The following is a 20,163-nucleotide window of genomic DNA, read 5'->3' on the forward strand; positions in this document are numbered from 1 at the left end:
GGGGGGGGCTGCACACTCCGGCAGATCAAAGCAAGTTCGATATCAAGCAGTTTCACCTATAACGCATTAAGATTTTTTGGCTCCCAAGGACAGCATTCTATCGAGGTAGAGGTGTAATTGGGATGTAGTTCTCTAAAGTTCTAAACTTTGATTTAAAATGTTGGTATTTCCTATGAAATTTTTAGAGTATTTCTATAGAAGCCTATTAAATTTTGATAACACTCTATTATTGTCTAAATATTATTGTAAGTCCTACACTTATATTAAGGTGGGATATGTCTGTCTCTTTGGGGAATGATTAAGCATGTTATTCAACAATTAAAATTTAAAGAGAAAAGTTGTTACATTACATATTGAACTGGGGAGTGTGAGTTTGAGTAACATGCCTCTTCATGGTTATTTGGTTCAGACTGGTGAGTGTAAGGATATGATAAGCCTCGGCAGGCAATCCAGGCCAGCGAGAGGTTGTGTCACCACTTGCTCTGAAACCCTAGATGCCTTACAGTGCTTTTCTGCTGTATCTTCTAGTGTGGGACATTCACAATGAGCCTATAAGCATGCAGGTTGCACTCTGAAATATCTGTGTGCTAGACAGCTATGGTTCAGAACCCCGGAACCCAGCAGCCTGTCTACCGCCCCACTCTGGCTTCCACCAGCCTTGGTTATTACTTGCAGTGCGACCCCAACACACGCTAAGTCCCAGACTTTCCTAAAACTGTGTGTGCTGCAATGTCCAGCCCTCTCTTGGACAGTTCAGAGAAATAATAATGTCTGTTTGTTCCTTTAAAGAGACACAAGCACATCGTAGCCTATTAACTTAACTGAGGTAAATACACACCCTTCCATTTAAACACAGCACTGAGTTGGTTTATAGTAAAAATAAAACAAATTTATTAACCATCGGGCATAGGTTATGTGATGCAAACTAACGGAATAATGTTAGAAAGGGTTACAAGCAAATAACACAGTAATATTGTATACTATCAGTTGATTCAATTGCTTATCACTTGAGGTTCAGACCTCCCTGCCTTGATAGACCAGTAAACCTTTGAAATGGATTCTTCTGAGGATTACCCCTCAAAGTAAAGTTTATTCAAGCTGTGAAGAAGATGACATGGAGTCTGGTGATGAAGGAAGCTCCATGCTCTTTCGTCCCCCTGCTGTCTCGATGGGCCTGTTTACTGCTTATATGTAAATACGGACCTTCATTGTTTTTTCCTGAAGATTGGGCTGGTCAGACAATCAAATTTACATTTCTTTGTCTGAGGCAGACCTGTTCACCAACTCCCCTCTGACGTGCCTGGTTTAATCACACGTTAGTCATAATTCTAGCATGTACCTATAACTCTTAAAACCCACCATATACATACATCATTCAAGAACATTAATAATCAGTGAGTTATTAGCTTTCAAATGATACCTCACAAGGCATGTTTTGTACAAAAATTATTACAGAATTGTGTGGGACGTGACTATGGGGTGCTTACGGTCATAAATAGGCATCTAGTAAAAGTGTGACTTATAAAATATAATTATAACTTGTTTTTATACTGACTCATCATAATAATCATTCCTGTAACCATCCTGTTTTTTTTCCACTGGAAAAAAAGCATTAATATTCTTAAATTATTTTTCCAACTTCAGATTTAAATAAAATACAGGAAATTTATTTGATCTGGAACATTTCTGTAAGTGCTCAATTGTCACTTGCTTTTTGGAAACCGAATACTACCCTCCGATCTAACTTTTGGAAACCGAATACTACCCTCCGATCTAACTTCCCTGTTTAAATGTTTGTGCTTTCCCTTCTGAAGATTAGGCTTCTGTAACTGAAACTTTTATTACATCCAGTTCATGGATTCAGGACCCAGCCCAGTTCTGTACGCCTTTTAGTGGTGGATAGGAAGAGGTTTTCTTTCTATCCACACTAGTGAGGTTTTCAACAATTGAGAGTTGCTACCATTGTTAAATGAGAAATGACGACAATACCCACCTACGTCTGATCATCCACCCTTGGTTTTCTTCTACAGATTTATTGGTTCAAAGATGGGAAGCAAATCTCTAAAAGGAGTGATCACTACAAAATTCAAAGAGATCCGGATGGGACCTGCTCTCTCCACACTACAGCCTCCACCCTGGATGATGATGGGAATTACACTATCATGGCTGCCAACCCCCAGGTAAATGGAAGTTTGGCTGCAGAATAAGCATGCTCCTGTAAACTCTCTCCTCTAACAGTTGTGCAGTTTAATTAGACATGAAGTCATCTTAAAGTATGTAATACTTAGACTTCATCAGCAGGGTGGGACCACTGTGCCTCTATGCTTAGGGGGAAATGCTATGGAATGATTCTTTTGTTTGTTTTTCATTGTCATTTCTTTGCCTTCAGCTGACACTGTCTAAATGTCTTGACAGAGCATGCCTTAAGTAAATATTATGCAAGCTAAAATAGGCAAGGTTCCCAGCAGAAGTAACTCAACACAGCTAAGCTGTTGGTTACACTTCCGCTTATAGCACTTATTAACACAATTAGTCCCACTGAAACCAATGGGACTATGTGGATCAGCTGTGCTTCTCACTATGAGTAAGGCTTTTAGATTCAGGACCTAAAACTACATGAAAATAATAAGGCTGAAATGCAATCTAACAAAAGCCAAGGATTATAGCATGTAGTATGTGTAATATGTCAGCCTGATGTGTAGGTCCCATGGTCTTCACTGTATGTTCTTCTGAAAGTCACATGATATTGCTTTGTAATCTGAGTGATTCTTTACATATGCAGTAGCTAATAAACTAAAGCTGTGGTGCATAACAGAAACCTGTTATCACACACATTGAAAAAGTAACACGGTGGACATAATGCCTGAAGTCACAGGCTAAGAACACTGGAAGTCATTTTTTCAACCCACTTTTTCCTAGTTTAGCAAGCTGAAGGCAACACTGCTTGAATTCAAGCCATGAGAGATCAAAGCATTGCCATAACTTAGAGAAATAATGAATAATTGCATTCTGCAGCACCGAGGACCTTGCCAAGATCAAACTCTCAAATAGTTACATTGTAAAATAACAAACTCTATCATTAAGACACAACTTAATCTAAACAGGAGTGTTGTGCTCTGTTATGCACGTTGCTAGGCTACTTAGCATGACACTTCCATTTTTGCATAGCTTTTTAGCTGTCAATACCTCCTCAAGTTGCAACATATATACAAATGGTAGCTTTAAGCTAGACCTTGATACCACAAACTGTATTGGATAAAACTCTCAAATGTAAATGTTATTTCCACATTATATAAATAGTTTCACAAGTCCCTGGATAATCTTTACAAGCTGGAAACATCCTTCATACAGAAAGCACTGTACAATAACTAAGTAATATACCTACCCATTTGCATGATAAATAATGCAAACGGATAGCAGATTTGTTTGGAATAAAAAAAAATAACACACTCCTCTGCACCAAGGTAGAAACATCATCTTGAGAACTCCTGGGTTCAGCATTTGAGGCCTCATCCAAAACCCAAGCAAGTCAATTGAAAGACTCCCATTAACTTAGGGGGGTTTTGGATCAGTCACTAGATGAGATTTACAAGTTCATTTAGTACCTACTTTTGTTTATTTCTCTGAATATCACCAAGAGGCTACTGACCAATTTGATGACAGAGATGTGACCCAGACAATCATCATTGGCAACTGATGGCATTTAATAATGCTACTTTTTAATACAGTAAAAAGTTCTGCTTTATTCCCTGTTTTGGAGTCTGAGAAAACAGCTATGTGAACTAAGGAGAAAATCTTGTGCTCGTGTTTGCTTGACTTTAGACAAGAACCAGAAGTATCCTCCTCTGGATCCCCTGGATGAAAACTTGGAAGTTTATGTTATTACGCAATATAGAAAAACATCTGAATGGTTCACCCAGCCCTTTATGTTCTTTCTTCACGTCATTCCCAAGTAAATATAATGGTCTCCCAGCATTAGTTTATTTCTACTATGCATTTAGCAGTTCAGTGGAGGCAAAGAGCAGCAGTGGATTAATGCACTAGCCTTTCACACCAAAAGACTGGATTCCAAGCTGGTTAAGTCATCATACATGAAAATAAGTTTGGCTTGTCCTCCTAATGCTAATGGAAATTTGTCCACATCTCAAAGCTACCGCAAACATAGGCAAAATTAGCAGCTTCTTTCCAGGAAAAGCATAGTACATGAATATGTATTAAAGCACTGTACAGAGGGTGGGTCTCAAAACAGGATTCTAGTGGATTGGCAGAATTGTGTCAGTACAGGTTACACAGTGCTGCTGCACTTTGCTGGACTCCGGCCAGTGCTATTCACCCCTCATTTTATGAGTGCCAAACAAATCTAAATATAAAAGGCAATGAAGCTAATCCTCAGATGATGTTGATATAGTTAGTTGATATAAAGGAGCTATGCCAGCTGAGGATTTGGACTGATATTGTGAAATTTACACATGTAGGATTTACCAGCTTATCTTGGAAGAAGAAAAAGGAAATATACAATTCTTGCGCATATATATATATATATATATATATATATATATATATATATATATACATATACTGTATTTATTTTGTGTAAGCATTTACACTATAGGAATCTGAAATTTGGGATTTATAATCTGGCAGCAAACTGGGTTCACTGTAAAGCCTGGCATAGAACATCTTAACTGAGGAGCAAATTTTGTTTTGCAAATTCTCCAGTAACTCAGCTTTGTGTGTTTTATCCCATTCAACATTGCTTTACACATATTGGTAACCTCCCAACGGCTGGCCTCCTACCAATGCCAGTAAATGTGGGTGTGGGTCCTTACCTTCTCACTCCTTCCTGTTTTTCTTCCTCCTTTTACTGCGTCTCTCTCCTTCACTCTTTTGTAATGTGGAGTAGCAATCAGGTGCCCCCTCACTATCTGACTGGCTATCACTCTGGCCTTCCTCTGCTGCTACCACCTTCCCTCCACTTTCCAGGCCATCTTGTCCTAGATCATGCCTCACCGATGGTTTCTTCACTTCCCAATTCCATAAGCTGTCAAGTTCCCTAACCCTCCTGTTAGGCTACGTCCTCACTACGGGGGGCGGGGAGGGGGGTGTCGATTTAAGATACGCAAATTCAGCTATGCGAACAGCATAGTTGAATTCGACATATCAGAGCCGACTTACCCCGCTGTGAGGACGGCGGCAAATCGACCTCTGCAGCTCCCCAGTTGACGGCGCTTACTCCTACCTCCACTGGTGGAGTACAAGCGTTAATTCGGGGATCGATTGTCGCATCCCAACGAGATGCGATAATTCGATCCCCGAGAGATCGATTTCTACCCGCTGATTCAGGCAGGTAGTGTAGACCGTGTTTTCCATTCTAGATTCTTTCCAGTACCTTATATTTCCCTTTCTGGATGCCCTCTTGCATCTACATCCCAGTAAATTTAGCTAGAAATGAGTTAATTCACTACCCACAAGCAACAAGTTAATGTATAATAATGCCTAAAATAGAGGTTTACTGGTTCCAGATGTTTTTTATAGTCTTATAACTCAACATTTTCACAGGCCATGTGCAGTAACTTATTGTAACACAGGTATTTGTCTGGTGGACTAAATAGGGCAGAGGATTGGGGATACAGAGACTTTCACCTCTAGCTCTCCAATTCTAATCTCTGCAGTAATTAAAAGTTCATTACCCTTTTGAGAGCTATTTAGTGACCGATGTGAAATTTTATTAGGGGAGTCCATCCAGTTCCCAGTGAGTGGCTGCCCACATTGTGGTTGGCACTTTTTATTACCCATGTTACTAGACACATGAGTGTGGAGCCCAAAGTTCAGGTACATCTGCAAACTGATGCAGGGATGGTTGGCACTATTGCTGCCCATGTGGTAGTTATTCAATAGATAAAGGTAACTTCACTCTTTAGGGCACCTGATCCAGGATTTTTCAGGAGCATTAAAGTTGCCCTAATATATTTTTTAAAATAATGCATTTTTCTGCCATAAATATTTGTTTTATGAATAACATATTTCAAAAGCATTTACGTAACACACTTTTTAAAAAACTGCCTCAAATAGAAGTTACCCTCTACAAATACTCTGTTCTCATTTCTTGAGCAAATACAACCTATGAAAGTGAAAATAACTACAAAACAGTTTTGTTGTTATCATTACACCACAAAGCACTCAGAGCGGATAACTACAGTTAAAATAAATTCTCTGTCCTTACCATCTTCTGTGGTGTCTTCCTCTCAAAACAATATGCACAAAGGATGTAGTGTGAGTCTGAACTATCACTTGATTGTCCTTGTTAGCTGCTCGGTATATTATGTATTGTATATGCTCCAGTTAACTAAGAGCAGGTAGAAAATGGTCAACAAAATTTTTCTTTAACAAAAATATGACTTTTAAAAAGAAATTATTCCCGTTCCAAAAAATAGTTTCTTTCAGAATATTTTGATTTTTCAACAAATCAGGTCTAAATGAACATTTTCATTTAGTTTTGATTAGAATCTACTTTTGTTTGTTATTTGTTTTCCCCCTTTGTCCTATTTTCCACTGAAAAATAGGGAAGAGAAAGAGGAGGGGAGAAACTGAACGAATTAAAAATTCTCATTTGAGTTATTTTGTTGAAAATTTCCATGGAAAAATTTTGAATGAAACAATTTTTTCTGTTCAAAATGTTTCATGGAAAATATTTAGTGTTTTTCAAGGAGCGCTAATTTAGAATACAGCCAAAAAGTACAAACGCTGCAATATTAGAACAACAGAAATTACTTTTAAAATACAGATTCATCTTGTGCAATAAAACTGAGAGGGATTTGATACAACTCAACCACTCTACCACATATGTAGCTCATACCTGAACCATGGGATGAACCAAAATCCCATATCTAAACATGGCCAAGTTTTCATGGATTCAAAGGCCAGAAGGAACTATTATAATCTGGTCTGACTTGCATAATTTTGATTTGGTGTGGTTGGGTTTGAGATCTACACTCTGTAGCTCAGTCCCATACGATAATGAAAGCCATACATTTAAAATTAATACACAATACAAAATACAAAATTGTTGTTTTGCAAATTTGCTTCTAAAAACAACACTGTACATGCTGACTTCATTGTGGCCTTTGTAATGGAGCCTTCTGAACATAGGAATTCACTGCTTGTTTAGATTAAAGTAAATGTTCTAATAAAATGTAAGCTTTTTGCCAGGTATTTCAGGCACTCAAGAAGACAGAACAAGTTCTACAGTTATTACATAGCCAACTGTTTACCAGGTCAAAACAAGAAAAATTAGCAGTGAGCTTGCTGTGTATATAACACAAATGAAATTAAAATCACAAGAATGAAGCTGGTTTGCATTAGCAACATTACACTTTGTGTTTTATTACTGTGCATAGTGTAAGGCACAATCTTTTATCTGTGGTTATGACAGGAAAAATACATGCTTATATCATAAGAACGGCCATACTGGGTCAGACCAAAGGTCCATCTAGCCCAATATCCTGACTCCCGACAGTGACCAATGCCACATGCCCCAGAGGGAATGAACAGAACAGGTAATCATCAAGTGTTCCATTCCCGGTCACCCATTCCCAGGTTCTGGCAAACAGAGGCTAGGGACATCATCCCAGCCCTTCCTGGCTAATAGCCATTAATGGACCTATCCTCCATGAACTTCTCTAGTTCTTTTTTGAACCCTGTTGTAGTCTTGGCCTTCACATCCTCTGGCAAAGAGTTCCACAGGTTGACTGTGCGTTGTGTGAAGAAATACTTCCTTTTGTTTTAAACTTCCTGCCTATTAATTTTATTTGGTGACCCCTAGTTCTTGTGTTATGAGGAGTATATAACACTTCCTTATTTACTTTCTCCACACCAGTCATGATTTTATAGACCTCTATCATATCTCCCCTTAGTTGTCTATTTTCCAAGCTGAAAAGTCCCACTCTTATTAATCTCTCCTCATAAGGCAGCCGTTCCATACCCCTAATAACTTTTGTTGCCCTTTTCTGAACCTTTTCCAATTCCAATATATCTTTTTTGAGATGGGGTGACCACATCTGCACGCAGTATTCAAGATGTGGACATACCATGGATTTATATAGAGGCAATATGATATTTTCTGTCTTATCATCTATCCCTTTCTTAATGATTCCCAACATTCTGTTCTCTTTTTTGACTGCTGCTGCATATTGAGTGGATGTTTTCAGAGAACTATCCACAATGACTCCAAGATCTTTCTTCAGTGGTAACAGCTAATTTAGACCCCATCATTTTATATGTATAGTTCGGATTACGTTTTCCAGCATGCATTACTTTGCATTTATCAACATTGAATTTCATCTGCCATCTTGTTGCCCGGTCACCCAGTTTTGTGAGATCCTTTTGTAGTTCTTTTCAGTCTGCTTGGGACTTAACTATCTTGAGTAGTTTTATATCATCTGCAAATTTTGCCACCTCACACTGTTAACCCCTTTTTCCAGATCATTTATGAATATGTTGAATAGGATTGGTCCCAGTACAGACTCTCTCTCCTTTATGAAAACTGACCATTTATTCCTAGCCATTAAGTCCTATCTTTTAACCAGTTACTGATCCATGAGAGGACCTTCTCTCATATTCCATGACAGCTTACTTTGCTGAAGAGCCTTTGGTGAGCGACCTTGTTAAAGGCTTTCTGAAAATCATCTAAGTACACTATATTCACTGGATCCCCCTTGTCCACATGCTCGTTGATCCACTCAAAGAATTCTAGTAGCTTGGTGAGGCATGATTTCCCTTTACAAAAACCATGTTGACTCTTCCACTACAAATTATGTTCATCTACGTGTCTGACAATTTTGTTCTTTACTATAGTTTCACCCAGTTTTCCCAGTACTGAAGTCAGGCTTCCTGGCCTGAAACTGCCAGGATCACCTTCGGAGCCCTTTTTAAAAATTGGCATCACATTAGCTATCCTCCAGTCATTTGGTACAGAAACTGATTTAAATGATAGGTTACAGACTATCGCTAGTAGTTCTGCAATTTCACATTTGAGTTCCATCAGTACTCTTGGGTGAATATCATCTGCTCCTGATGACTTCTTATCATGGTTGCAGGGCTAGTCGCACCTCTGTCCCCTTTCTGGTCTCTGAGGGGACCCCCTCAGGTGTCAGGCCTTGTGCTTTTGCCTTTTCTTGACTGAATTCTGCAATTCTCCCACACTTATATTGGCTCCTGGTCTACAGTGCCGAATGTATCCACCATTCTTATCCAGCAGGCCCAACAGGGCTCATGTGCCTGCAGTTTTTCCCTTTGGGAATCTGTGACCAGTGGTTTTCATAGATTCTAGGACTGGAAGAAGGGACCTGGAGAGGTCATCAAGTCCAGTCCCCTGCCCTCACGGCAGGACCAAATACTGTCTAGACCATCCCTGACAGACATTTATCTAACCTACTCTTAAATATCCCCTCAGTCTTGATTCCCATGGGACCTTACCTATCAGCTCTCTGAGCTTACCAAAATCCGCCTTCCTGAAGTCCATTCTCTATTTTGCTGTACTCCCTTCTACCCTTCCTTAGAATTGTGAACTCTATGATTTCATGATCACTTTCACCCAAGCTGCCTTCCACTTTCAAATTCTCAATGAGTTCCTCCCTATTTGTTAAAATCAAATCTAGAACAGCTTCCCCCCAGTAGCTTTTTCAACCTTCTGAAATAGAAAGTTGTCCACAATGCAGTCCAAGAACTTATTGGATAGTCTGTGCCCTGCTGTGTTATTTTCCCAACATATATCTGGATAGTTGAAGTCCCCCATCACCACCAAATCTTGGGCTTTGGATGATTTTGTTAGTTGTTTAAAAAAAGCCTCATCCACTTCTTCCACCTGGTTAGGTGGCCTGTAGTAGACTCCTAGCATGACATCACCCTTGTTTTTTAACCTAACCCAGAGAGACTCAACACTTCCATCGCCTATGTCCATCTCCACCTCAGTCCAAGTGTGTACATTTTTAATATATAAGGCAACACTTCCTCCCTTTTTCCCGTCTATCCTTCCTGAGCAAGCTGTACCCATCCATACCAACATTCCAATCGTGTATTATCCCACCAAGTTTCGGTGATGCCAACAATGTCATAGTTGTATTTATTTATTAGCACTTCCAGTTCTTCCTGCTTATTACCCATACTTCTCGCATGTGTATACAGGCATCTAAGATACTGATTTGATCTTGCCTCCCAGTTTTCCTCTGACCCTCCTGGTGTATATAGTGATCAGACAGCTTTCTTAAAACAAAGGCATTGTTTATTTTGGTAGTAGGAATAAAGCGTAAGGGGGAAAGGATTTTTTAAAATTGTCTACACATATGTCTGTGACCTAAACATTTACCATTACCTGATGGTAATGAAGACAGGTCTAACTTGTTCAAACAGCCCCAATAGGGTCCTGTATCTCAGTCTGCTTCTCCCAAACAACTACAGCCCCTCTCTGGAGAGGAGGTTCTTTTTAAATCATGCTGTAGTTCTTTTGTTCTTCTGTGTCCCCAAGCTTTGACCCATCTTGTCAAAACAAGTCCTGTAGGCTCAGCAGCAGACCAAATGAGTACTCAGAGCCAGTGATTCTGGTATTGTCCTTTAACAACTCTCAAGTGTTTGCTGAAAGGGTGGCTGTGACAGAGTGCTAGGTATGAAGTCAGCACTCTAGGGCTTGGTCTACACTACCCCCCTAATTCGAACTAAGGTACGCAACTTCAGCTACGTGAATAACGTAGCTGAAGTTCGAAGTACCTTAGTTCGAATTAGTTCGAACTTACCTTGGTCCACACGCGGCAGGCAGGCTCCCCCGTCGACTCCGCGGTACTCCTCTCGGCGAGCTGGAGTACCGCAGTCGACGGCGAGCACTTCCGGGTTCGACTTATCACGTCCAGACTAGACGCGATAAGTCGAACCCAGAAGTTCGATTTCCAGCCGTCGAACTACCGGGTAAGTGTAGCCAAGGCCTGGAGCTGATGAGGCAGACCTGTGCCTAATTTGTGGGTGGGGCAGTGCAGTAAGACTAATTAAGCCATTAGCCAGATAGGCACAGGAAGGAAGTGAAAAGGGAAAAAACAGGCAGTGAGAGAGAGATTGCTCTCCCTCTGCTTGTAGAGGCGCTAGGTACGCTGTGAAGATAGTGGGACTCAATTATAAATAAACTGCACAGAGTGTTGGACCAGCACCAGGGTCTCTGCGTGGTTTGTACACAGAGACAGAAGCAGGATCAAGGAGGCCCTGCTACAGTGGCTTATCTTGAAGTGGTGGTTTCTTTCCTGCCATTTTTCCAGATAGACTCCTGTTGAGTTAAACCAAAGTCCTAAAAAAAACACCCCAATACCCAGACCAACATACTGTATTCATTAATTATCACAGGGCACCTCCAAATCTGTCACAGCTCATACAACTATTAGAAATGTAAAAGGAATATCACACACTTTTCACATCATAATGGAAGCATGTACCATGTTTACTGCACTGGAAAGATGTTGGAATAGCACAGAAATTCCCAATGATATGATTTCTAGCACTCCATGTGGGTGTCCACAACAGCAGTGTCCTGAGAAAAAGTCCAGGAAGGAGGAGGTCTAGACCTTAGAAGCCCCACAGCAGGAACTATTCCTCCTAAGATATATTAAATCCTGCCCTTCTGTCTGGAAGAACTTGAGGTTTCTCCCCTTGCCACTACTCCTTTGTAACAAGCAATTCTATAGATATTTCAGAGGGAAAGGAGTAAGTTATGTCTTACCGTTATCACCTAATTTACTGCCTCAGTGATAGTCCGATCCTTATCCTGGCTGGATGCTGGTATCTGCTGGAACATCAGCAGTCTCTTGTTTGGTAGTTGGGAACATTAATGTTTACCCACTGGACCAAACCAATATATTTATGCGAGGTCTATGAGAAATTTCAGCAATTTCTGTTAACCTGGATAAGCAGATACTTAGTGCTTAGGGGTCTTGCTGAAGATGGTAGACACTGGTGGAGAATCAGCTTTTAATACAATCAACAAAATAGCACTTGAAATGCACAAATATGTATTCCATTTTTTAGTGAACTAAAATCTTTCAAGAACTTAGAAGCTTTTTGGTTACTTTGAAATCCTGTTTTCATCCCATCTATGGCTGAGAGCCCAAACAGCTACTTACCTCTGTTTAGCGAAGTTGAATGGACACTCCAACACCTAGATTTCCCACTGTGCTGTGAAATGTGCAGACAGCTGTCCAGAAATCCATATTTTTTACTGGTAACAACCTTTCTCACAGAGATACTGCTTCATGAGTACAGGAAATAAAATTCCTTTTGTGGTACATTTTATAAAGCAGCACGTATACATGTTATCTATCAATAATAATTGTATTTCAAGGTGACTGCTTTTTTTTCCCCTCCTGCTTTCTGATTTTATTCAATACAACTTCTTTTCTGTATGTGAAGACATCAGTGTTGCAAACAAAACAATGACTGAGCTGCCACAAGCGCTTAGCTCTGTGTATAAAGTTTGTTAGGTATATTTTGGGTGTGACTTATAGCCGGTGGAGCAGATGGATAATTTTACTACTAGATAACTAAGAATCAATGTGAATGTTATGCTGATGGTAAGAACAGTCAGCAGCATTACTAAATGGTCCATCAGCGAGAGCAGAGTCAGCAGCTGGACCATTTAGCAGCATAAAGGAACATGGCAATATGTCTAAATACTTTGTTCTACAGGCAATAGGTACCTCACTGCTATCTGTACCAGCTGTGTTCCAGAGAGTGCAGAAATTTCCCCCTCTTGAAAGGGTTACCTTGTAGGATACAATAAAGTAGACCTCATAACTTTTTATTGATCATTTTTTGTAACCACAGAATTGCTTCAGTGTGTTCAGAGTTGGACTGCTAGCTGTAAAAACAGGGAAAGTATTGTTGGCAGTTGATATGTTAACTAATTCTGATGGGAACTGCCTTTTTATGGAAGAAAAGATTTTGAAAGCAAGGCATCTGTAAAAGTTGGCACCAACAAGTGAACTTCAGGCTCTGGGTATTTATTAATATGTTTGTTTAGTGTTTTGGGGGAAATCTATTCTGTTAAAATTGTTTATTTTTAATAAAAAAAATTGTTTTTTTCCCCACCTCAATGTTTGTAACAGGGCAGAATAAGCTGTACTGGAAGGTTGATGGTTCAGGCTGTCAATCAGAGAGGACGGAGTCCTCGAACACCCCCCAGCCAGCCTCATATCAGAAGGTACCATAGATGTTTTCTTTACACATTCATCACTGCAGCTGCTAAACATATTTTGCACAAAGGTGCTGGCAAGATTAGAGAGTTGGGAAGAAAGTATATGTGCAATATGGCACACAGGAAGAAACCTAATCTTCTCTTGTATCCAAAAATCCCTATAACTTTTGGTGCCATCAGATGTACAACAGGCAACTTATACAATCGTGTGATCTTAGTTTTTTAATCCTTGTCCTCCCTCCCTTCCTTGTTTGCCATGTTCACTTGCTGCATCTTGTCCCAGTCTTGGTCTACACCTAAAACTTAGGTCAACCTAGCTACATCATTCAGGGCTATGAAAAATGTCATGCCTGCGCGATGTAGCTAGGTCACCCTAACCATCACAGTATATGCAGCTAGGTCGATGAAAAAATTCTTCCATTTTGGTTAACCAAGTAGAGGGTCCCAGTTCAAGTGTCTGCTATGGTGGCATATATTCGTTCTGTTCATTGGTTATGCCCACTGCAGTATCTTGCCATCAGCTGCCAATTACAACACAGAGTATAGATATGACAGCACTACTTACTACATTCAGGATGAAATTAATGGATTTTGTTACTCACATGAACAGTTAGCAACTGAGGAAGTATATATGGTACAAATACTGCATGGAAAACAGAGCCCTGGTAAATATTAAAATAGATACTAGAAAGTCCTGATAAACCCCTGGTCAATTGTTTATGAGGAGGATTCTCAGATCCTCCACCCTATTTCTCCACTTTATTTCCTCCTTTCTCAGAATTCTTCATGTTACCTAATCCTTATTTCTGGACAAGGAGGCCTGTGATGCATTTTTCTCTCATAAGCCTCACTCCTGAGGTGGCCAAAAGGCGGTCACTCAAGTGTTGAAAAGCACATCTTGCCCACCCTCACCTAGTGCTATGCAAACTGCCTCCAATAAAGTTCCAGGCCCAGGAATAACAAGGAGCTAATATCAAGGCCTGAATCCAAACCCTTTCCACAGCAGTGTGTTGCACACTGTCATTAGGCCACTAAGCCCACAAAAGCTAGTTTTATGTTCATTTTGCATAGTAAATGCAGTGGAGAAGCTATTTCAGGACTGCACAGCCACTGATTCATCAATAGGTTGATATTCAATATCCCCATTGCACTGGATCAGCACCTTTGCAATTAAAAGCCTCTTATTCATCTGTGACAGGAAGAGCTGCCACTAGGAATTGTGGGTCAGAGCTGCAAGGAGCCTGCAGGTCACTAGCTTCTAGAGAAGACAGTGTAAATGCCTTTTGGGGCTGCGGGGCACTTAAAATTTAGGGAGAAGGGAACATGCAGATGCATGAGAGGGAAAGAAAAGAGGAAACAAAGAAACAGAGAACACTAAGAGATCAGTCTGGCTATGTTCTTTAAAAGAGCTCTCTTTTTGGTTTTTGAGCCCGTCCAAAAATATTTGTATGTCTCCAAGACAAAAAGAAATGGAGTCAGATATGAAGATTGATATGCAAAATAAACTTCTAGTACATGCTAACTGAAGGCAGAATTTCACTTTCAGAGCCATGCAAATATTATTGGCCAAATGAATTCCATTACAGTTTGTTGTAGTAGGGTGTCACTGTGGGCAGAGTTTGGCCATAGAAGCAATGAATTCATTGGAGCTGCATGACTGTAGCAGAGGACAGAAACTGGCCACAAATCTCATTTTTAACTACATATTTTTAAATTTAGTAAGTAAAATAGGACTTTACAGAGATTGCAAAAAGAACTTTTTGCTAAATAAGTTACTTATATAATGGAAATATTGTTACTTTCAATTGAAAATGAACTGGTTAGCCACAGGCAAGGGTACAATAAATTAATGGGCAAGAACTGCTGATCACAGAAATTACAGAAAACTGTATTTTGGGTGGAGGAAATCTGCTGATTGGTCATATTTTCTGCATTTTTCTTCCCATGTTCTTTTATTTTTACTAAGAACAGTTTAATGTCACAAGATCTTTTGTTCTTTAGTTTGTGTTGCTTATGAGCTACATTCTCATTCTTCTTACAGCAGAATGAGTTGCTTTGGAAATGATTATAAATATCACAAACAGATAACTGTTTAGTGAAGAATAATCCTCCAGAGCAGATGAATAAAATTTAATTCACATTAATGTAAATGTAAAATAAATGTCTTTAACTAGTAACAAATAAGAGAAAATAATAATGGAAAATCTAATGTGGAACCGAATATATTTGTGAATTGTGATAGTCTTTAGCTTCTACTATTTTCTTAAAGGTAAATGTAATTATTGACAGTACAGATTTTCTGGCTTAATCAGTAATAGAGAGGGTTTCAGATGTATGAAATACTAAAGCAGAGTTGTGGCTGTAAATATAAAGTATTACCAAAATTCTTGTACATTTTCTTTCACTGATTTAAACTACAGAATAAATGAAATCTAAAACATATTACTATGTATATAAACAAACTGACTTACCTAACATGGTATTCATTGTGAATGAGATAATTTTCTACTTCATATCTTTGCTACAAAATGTAGACTGAATCAAATAAATATAGAGAGAATCATATTTAGTTGATTTTTGAGCCAAATTCTGCTCTGTTATGCTGGTGTAAATATGGAATTATTACAATGGGATCCAATGGAGTTAAGCTACATTTATACCAGTCTGACATCTGAATTTGGTTCTTCAGTTTCATCAGAAAACATGGGGACATGCCTAATAAACAAATGTATTTCATATATTATTTTAAGACCTCGATCTCGATCAAGGGACAGTGGTGATGAAAATGAACCAATTCAGGAACGATTCTTCCGACCTCATTTCCTGCAGGCTCCCGGAGACCTGATTGTTCAAGAAGGAAAACTCTGCAGAATGGACTGCAAGGCAAGTATTAAGTTTGTTTTAATTAGTGTTTCTGTTGAACCAGAGAGGGAACTCTGTTCAAATTCAGCTGTATCCTGTAATGCTCATGCACTTCAGATTTCAGTGGGGATTCTAGGTACACAAAGGAGGCAGAATTAAACACAGGATTCAGACTTGGCCTTTGGCAAAGCCTCCAATTGGGGCCCACCCTTGTGGAGGGGGGAGGAAGGGACTAAGATGTAAAGAAGAATCTCAGTATTTCTTCTTAGAATAAAGCCAGCTTGAAAGTCAAGTGATACTTTGACAAAATTTCAAACATGTGAGTTTGTATTATTGATTTATCCAAAAGGTGAAGGTGAGTCACAGCATCTCCTACAGCCCACAGCTGGCCTTTGAGGTCCATGAAAACCATGACTAAACGTACTTCAGTTTATTAGAAGGAATGCAAGTCAGTTAGTGACTAGGGTAATGCCACCTTGCTGTACTCATGGCACGAGTTCCTTCCTGGCTAACAGACTGCAACAGAATCAACTCCTATGATGAGCAGCCATTGAGCCCTGTGCTGACAGGGAGGGGCAGCTCACTAATAGGAATAATCTTCTTCCCCCCCCCTTAGTTTTACACAAGAAGTCAGTAAGCACAGCTCTGAGAATAATATTTGTCTCAGTGTGTGCTCCCCTCTGCAATAACTAAGACTCACAAATTGTAGATCCTACATAAGCAATGACTGTGACTTGGAATGCTCCAAGGGACATTCTTCACCACATAGTACATATTATATATAAAATATTATATAACTAACTAACTAACTTCAGTGGCCCTTTTTAACTGAGAGTGAGACAGCAGGTTTCAGTGATATCATCTGCTCTAAGTACACACAGTAATTTGAATTTTTTTGCTCTTTTTTCAAGCAAACATTAAAGCATTCAACATCTTCCCTTTATAAACTTATTTTCAACCTACTACTCTGTATGTATATGTGCCTATGTATATAGAAAAAGAGACATTTCCTACACATGTCACCTGCCCTGTTAAGAAAAATAAACATGAATGAACAGAATGGCTAGTGGAGAGAACTGCTGCTAGATAGTATCTAGCCTGATTCATCCCTTCTGTAGTGGCTTTCATCCTGAAGGTCCCAGAGAGTTAAAAACTTATATAAATTAGTGTCATTGTAAAGTATTCCTTTGTAAATTACAGATTGTTTCAATCACTTCTTCCTTTTTAAGAAAGTTTCTTGTCCAGCTGCACCCATTTCAGTGAACCAGTTCACCTTGATTTGGTTCTAAGCATGAAAGGAAATAACCTTTTCCCTCAAATAACAAGCAGTACCATAGTGTTATTCTCCTAACCCTTTTTCATGTGTTAGTTGAGAATATTACCTCCATACTGTTATGATAAAAACAAAGGCCAAATGATCTTTCCAGTGTACAGTTTAAGGGTCAGTTCTCTGTTGTACTCATGTGAAGTGACTCTGCTAGTAAAAGGAAAATGGACTCTCTCGAAGAGACTGAATGAGGGCCTAAACATTGAGTCAAAAGAGGCACTTTGAGCCACTCTCTTAGCTCAGAGAGAATGACTTCTACAACTCAGTTGTGTAAACTAGACATGCACGTCCATGTGAACAGAGATGTGAATCTAACAAACATACAACGTCTGTTGGCCACCAATCCTTTTAGCCCATTTTGGTCTGTTTGAAATCTTACAAAGGTAGGACCGAAACTTAGCTTGGTAGAGAGACTTGTAACTTTGTATAAGATAATTAATTAAAATTCAGACTTCAGCTGTTTACTTTTAAACATAATTAGTTTCTCATAATACAATATCTTACTCTTATTTTCCTAAGTAGTACGTATTGCTGATGAAACATCTTTCAACAGTTTGTCGATGGTTCAAACCATCTGAATACAAAGTTCTGTAGATGGCATTGTCTATAATAAGCAATACATAACTGGAATTGAATTTGGAGTTCAACAACAGATTACCAATGGGTTGGTTTTTTGAAGGAAAAATTGCTTCACAAACCAGTTGTCGTCCTTTGTCTGTAAATTTCCCACAAGAAAAGAATTCTGAAAGTTTCTTTTCTCATTCAGAATCAAGGGCAACATTCAAAAAGATGACAGGTGATATCCAACCTTTTGTTCTGTAATCTATTACTTTGTTACTTAGATTCAAGATATATTTTAATGCTTATATCTAGTCAGTCATACCTGGGATCCCTATGGCATTGTACAAGGTGTAATTTGACCCAGTTGCGCTCCTGTGTGTAACTGAGGGCAACATTTGGTCCATTGTATTTTGTCAGACACACAAATTTTCTTGCAAAAACATTCCTCCTTTTTCTCTGCAGTATGAAATAAGGAGTTCCCTACTGTTCTGTATTGCTTAGACTCTGTTCCATTCTGTTTATATTTAAGGTCAGTGGATTACCAACTCCAGATCTAAGCTGGCAACTCAGTGGAAGACCAATTCGTCCTGACAGTTCTCACAAAATGTTGGTGCGTGAGAACGGTGTACACTCTCTGATCATAGAGCCAGTCACGGCTAGGGATTCTGGAATCTATACGTGCATTGCCACCAATCGAGCTGGTCAAAACACATTCAGCCTGGAGCTCATTGTTGCAGGTAATCTCTTCATGCTAAGACTACATGTTGAAAATTGTTTGAGGCATACATGAAATATTGAAAATGCAAGTTGAAGTTCTCTAGGAAAGACTATGGAATTATTACCCACTAAAATAAGTATCTCATTAATTCCAGGAGGTGAGTGTTTGAACTATCATATGTTCAAATAAATGCATATAGAGCATGGTTACAAATGTGAAAAGAGATGTGTAACTGCATTTGTTACTTTGAACCAGATCCTTGTCAATGCTCTGACCCCTTTGTGCCTCTCCAGAAACACAGAGGGGCTATAAAACTGCCATTAAACTGACAGATGATGATACTCCGGCTCTGTTCCACTTGCCACTCAAGAATAGGGGGCATGCTTTGAAGAGAGAGAGGGCAGAAGGCACTGCAGCCAGCAGAATAGTCATTACCAGTTGATACTGGGAAAGTAATGGAGCCCAAACATTTAGCTAACTTTGCCCCCGTCTCTTGAGTTCTGTGCTAAACACAACTCAGCCAGCTCCAGTGCAATATTAACACTGTATTTTGCAGAGATACAGCAAGTGCTTGGGGATCGGATAGGTATGTAGCAGCCTATTAGGCTGATTGAGAGAAGGAGAGCTTGAAACTCAATAGGACAGCAAGGAAACTAAAAGGTAACATTTAAAAAGGATAAAATGAAGTCCTTCCTCCTCCAGAGAGGGTATGAGAAAACAAATCATGTGACAGATGTTAATCATATCCCTTAATGTACTAATGGAAGGCATTCAGATACTATGGTGAGGAGCACAGCCTAAGCATCTATACAAAATAGGATGAGGGGGGGTAGTGGACTGTCTTGTTTTAGTGGGGTGTTTTTGTTTTGCATATTGGAGGGGTGTTGGGCATATCAGCTCCTGGGGCCCATGGTCACAGGACATTCAAAAGACTATATGGAAGAGGAATAAGTTGAAATGACACTATTTATGTTAAAATATTTTATTGGTGAACAATTAGCCAGGGTGCAGAGCATATGCTGATGGTCAGCTGGGCAAAGAAGAAATTTTATCCCAAATTCCTTTTGTGTATGTGCACAATCAGCCAAAAGATATGCTACTACATTTGTCTGAAGTACACTTGAGGCAATAATAGAGACCACAAACCAGACTAGATTGCCAAACTAAGAGAGAGCTCAAATAATATCTGTATGAGATCAGTTTTGCCAGCTAACGGGCACACCTCATAGGATCCCAAAAATGAAGCCCCTTTCATTTGACAATATTGAGTGTGTCTTGTTCAGCTGAACTGAGAATTTAAGCATTTCACCCTGCTCTATTAGAACCCATCTTTCTCCTATTAAAGTCATAGACAGGACAAGTTTTACTTCCCTGAAGCAGGTGCGGGTCTAATGCAATTATTTTTAAAAGTTTACTGCCACTAGGTAGTGGTTTAAAATCTTCTACCATTTAACTGAATAAATGCAATGG

At 39.3% G+C, this 20,163-nt stretch overlaps 2 protein-coding genes across 9 annotated transcripts in view; one reads left to right on the top strand and one right to left on the bottom strand.

The window, feature by feature from the left end:
• Positions 1 to 20,163, top strand: part of PALLD (palladin, cytoskeletal associated protein) — a 338,505-nt gene that overhangs the window by 313,786 nt on the left and 4,556 nt on the right. For all 7 annotated transcript variants that reach the window (XM_034770761.1, XM_034770764.1, XM_034770760.1 and 4 more), the window contains 4 exons: positions 2,031 to 2,180; positions 13,137 to 13,231; positions 15,976 to 16,108; positions 18,505 to 18,712. In XM_034770761.1, the coding sequence (XP_034626652.1) occupies positions 2,031 to 2,180; positions 13,137 to 13,231; positions 15,976 to 16,108; positions 18,505 to 18,712 (586 nt within the window). The remainder of the gene's footprint in view (positions 1 to 2,030; positions 2,181 to 13,136; positions 13,232 to 15,975; positions 16,109 to 18,504; positions 18,713 to 20,163) is intronic.
• The window catches only part of CBR4 (carbonyl reductase 4), a 93,150-nt gene that overhangs the window by 30,100 nt on the left and 42,887 nt on the right, over positions 1 to 20,163 (bottom strand). The window lies entirely within an intron of this gene.

Source organism: Trachemys scripta, chromosome 5 (genome assembly GCF_013100865.1).
Source record: "Trachemys scripta elegans isolate TJP31775 chromosome 5, CAS_Tse_1.0, whole genome shotgun sequence".
In the NCBI taxonomy this organism is placed as follows: domain Eukaryota; kingdom Metazoa; phylum Chordata; order Testudines; family Emydidae; genus Trachemys; species Trachemys scripta.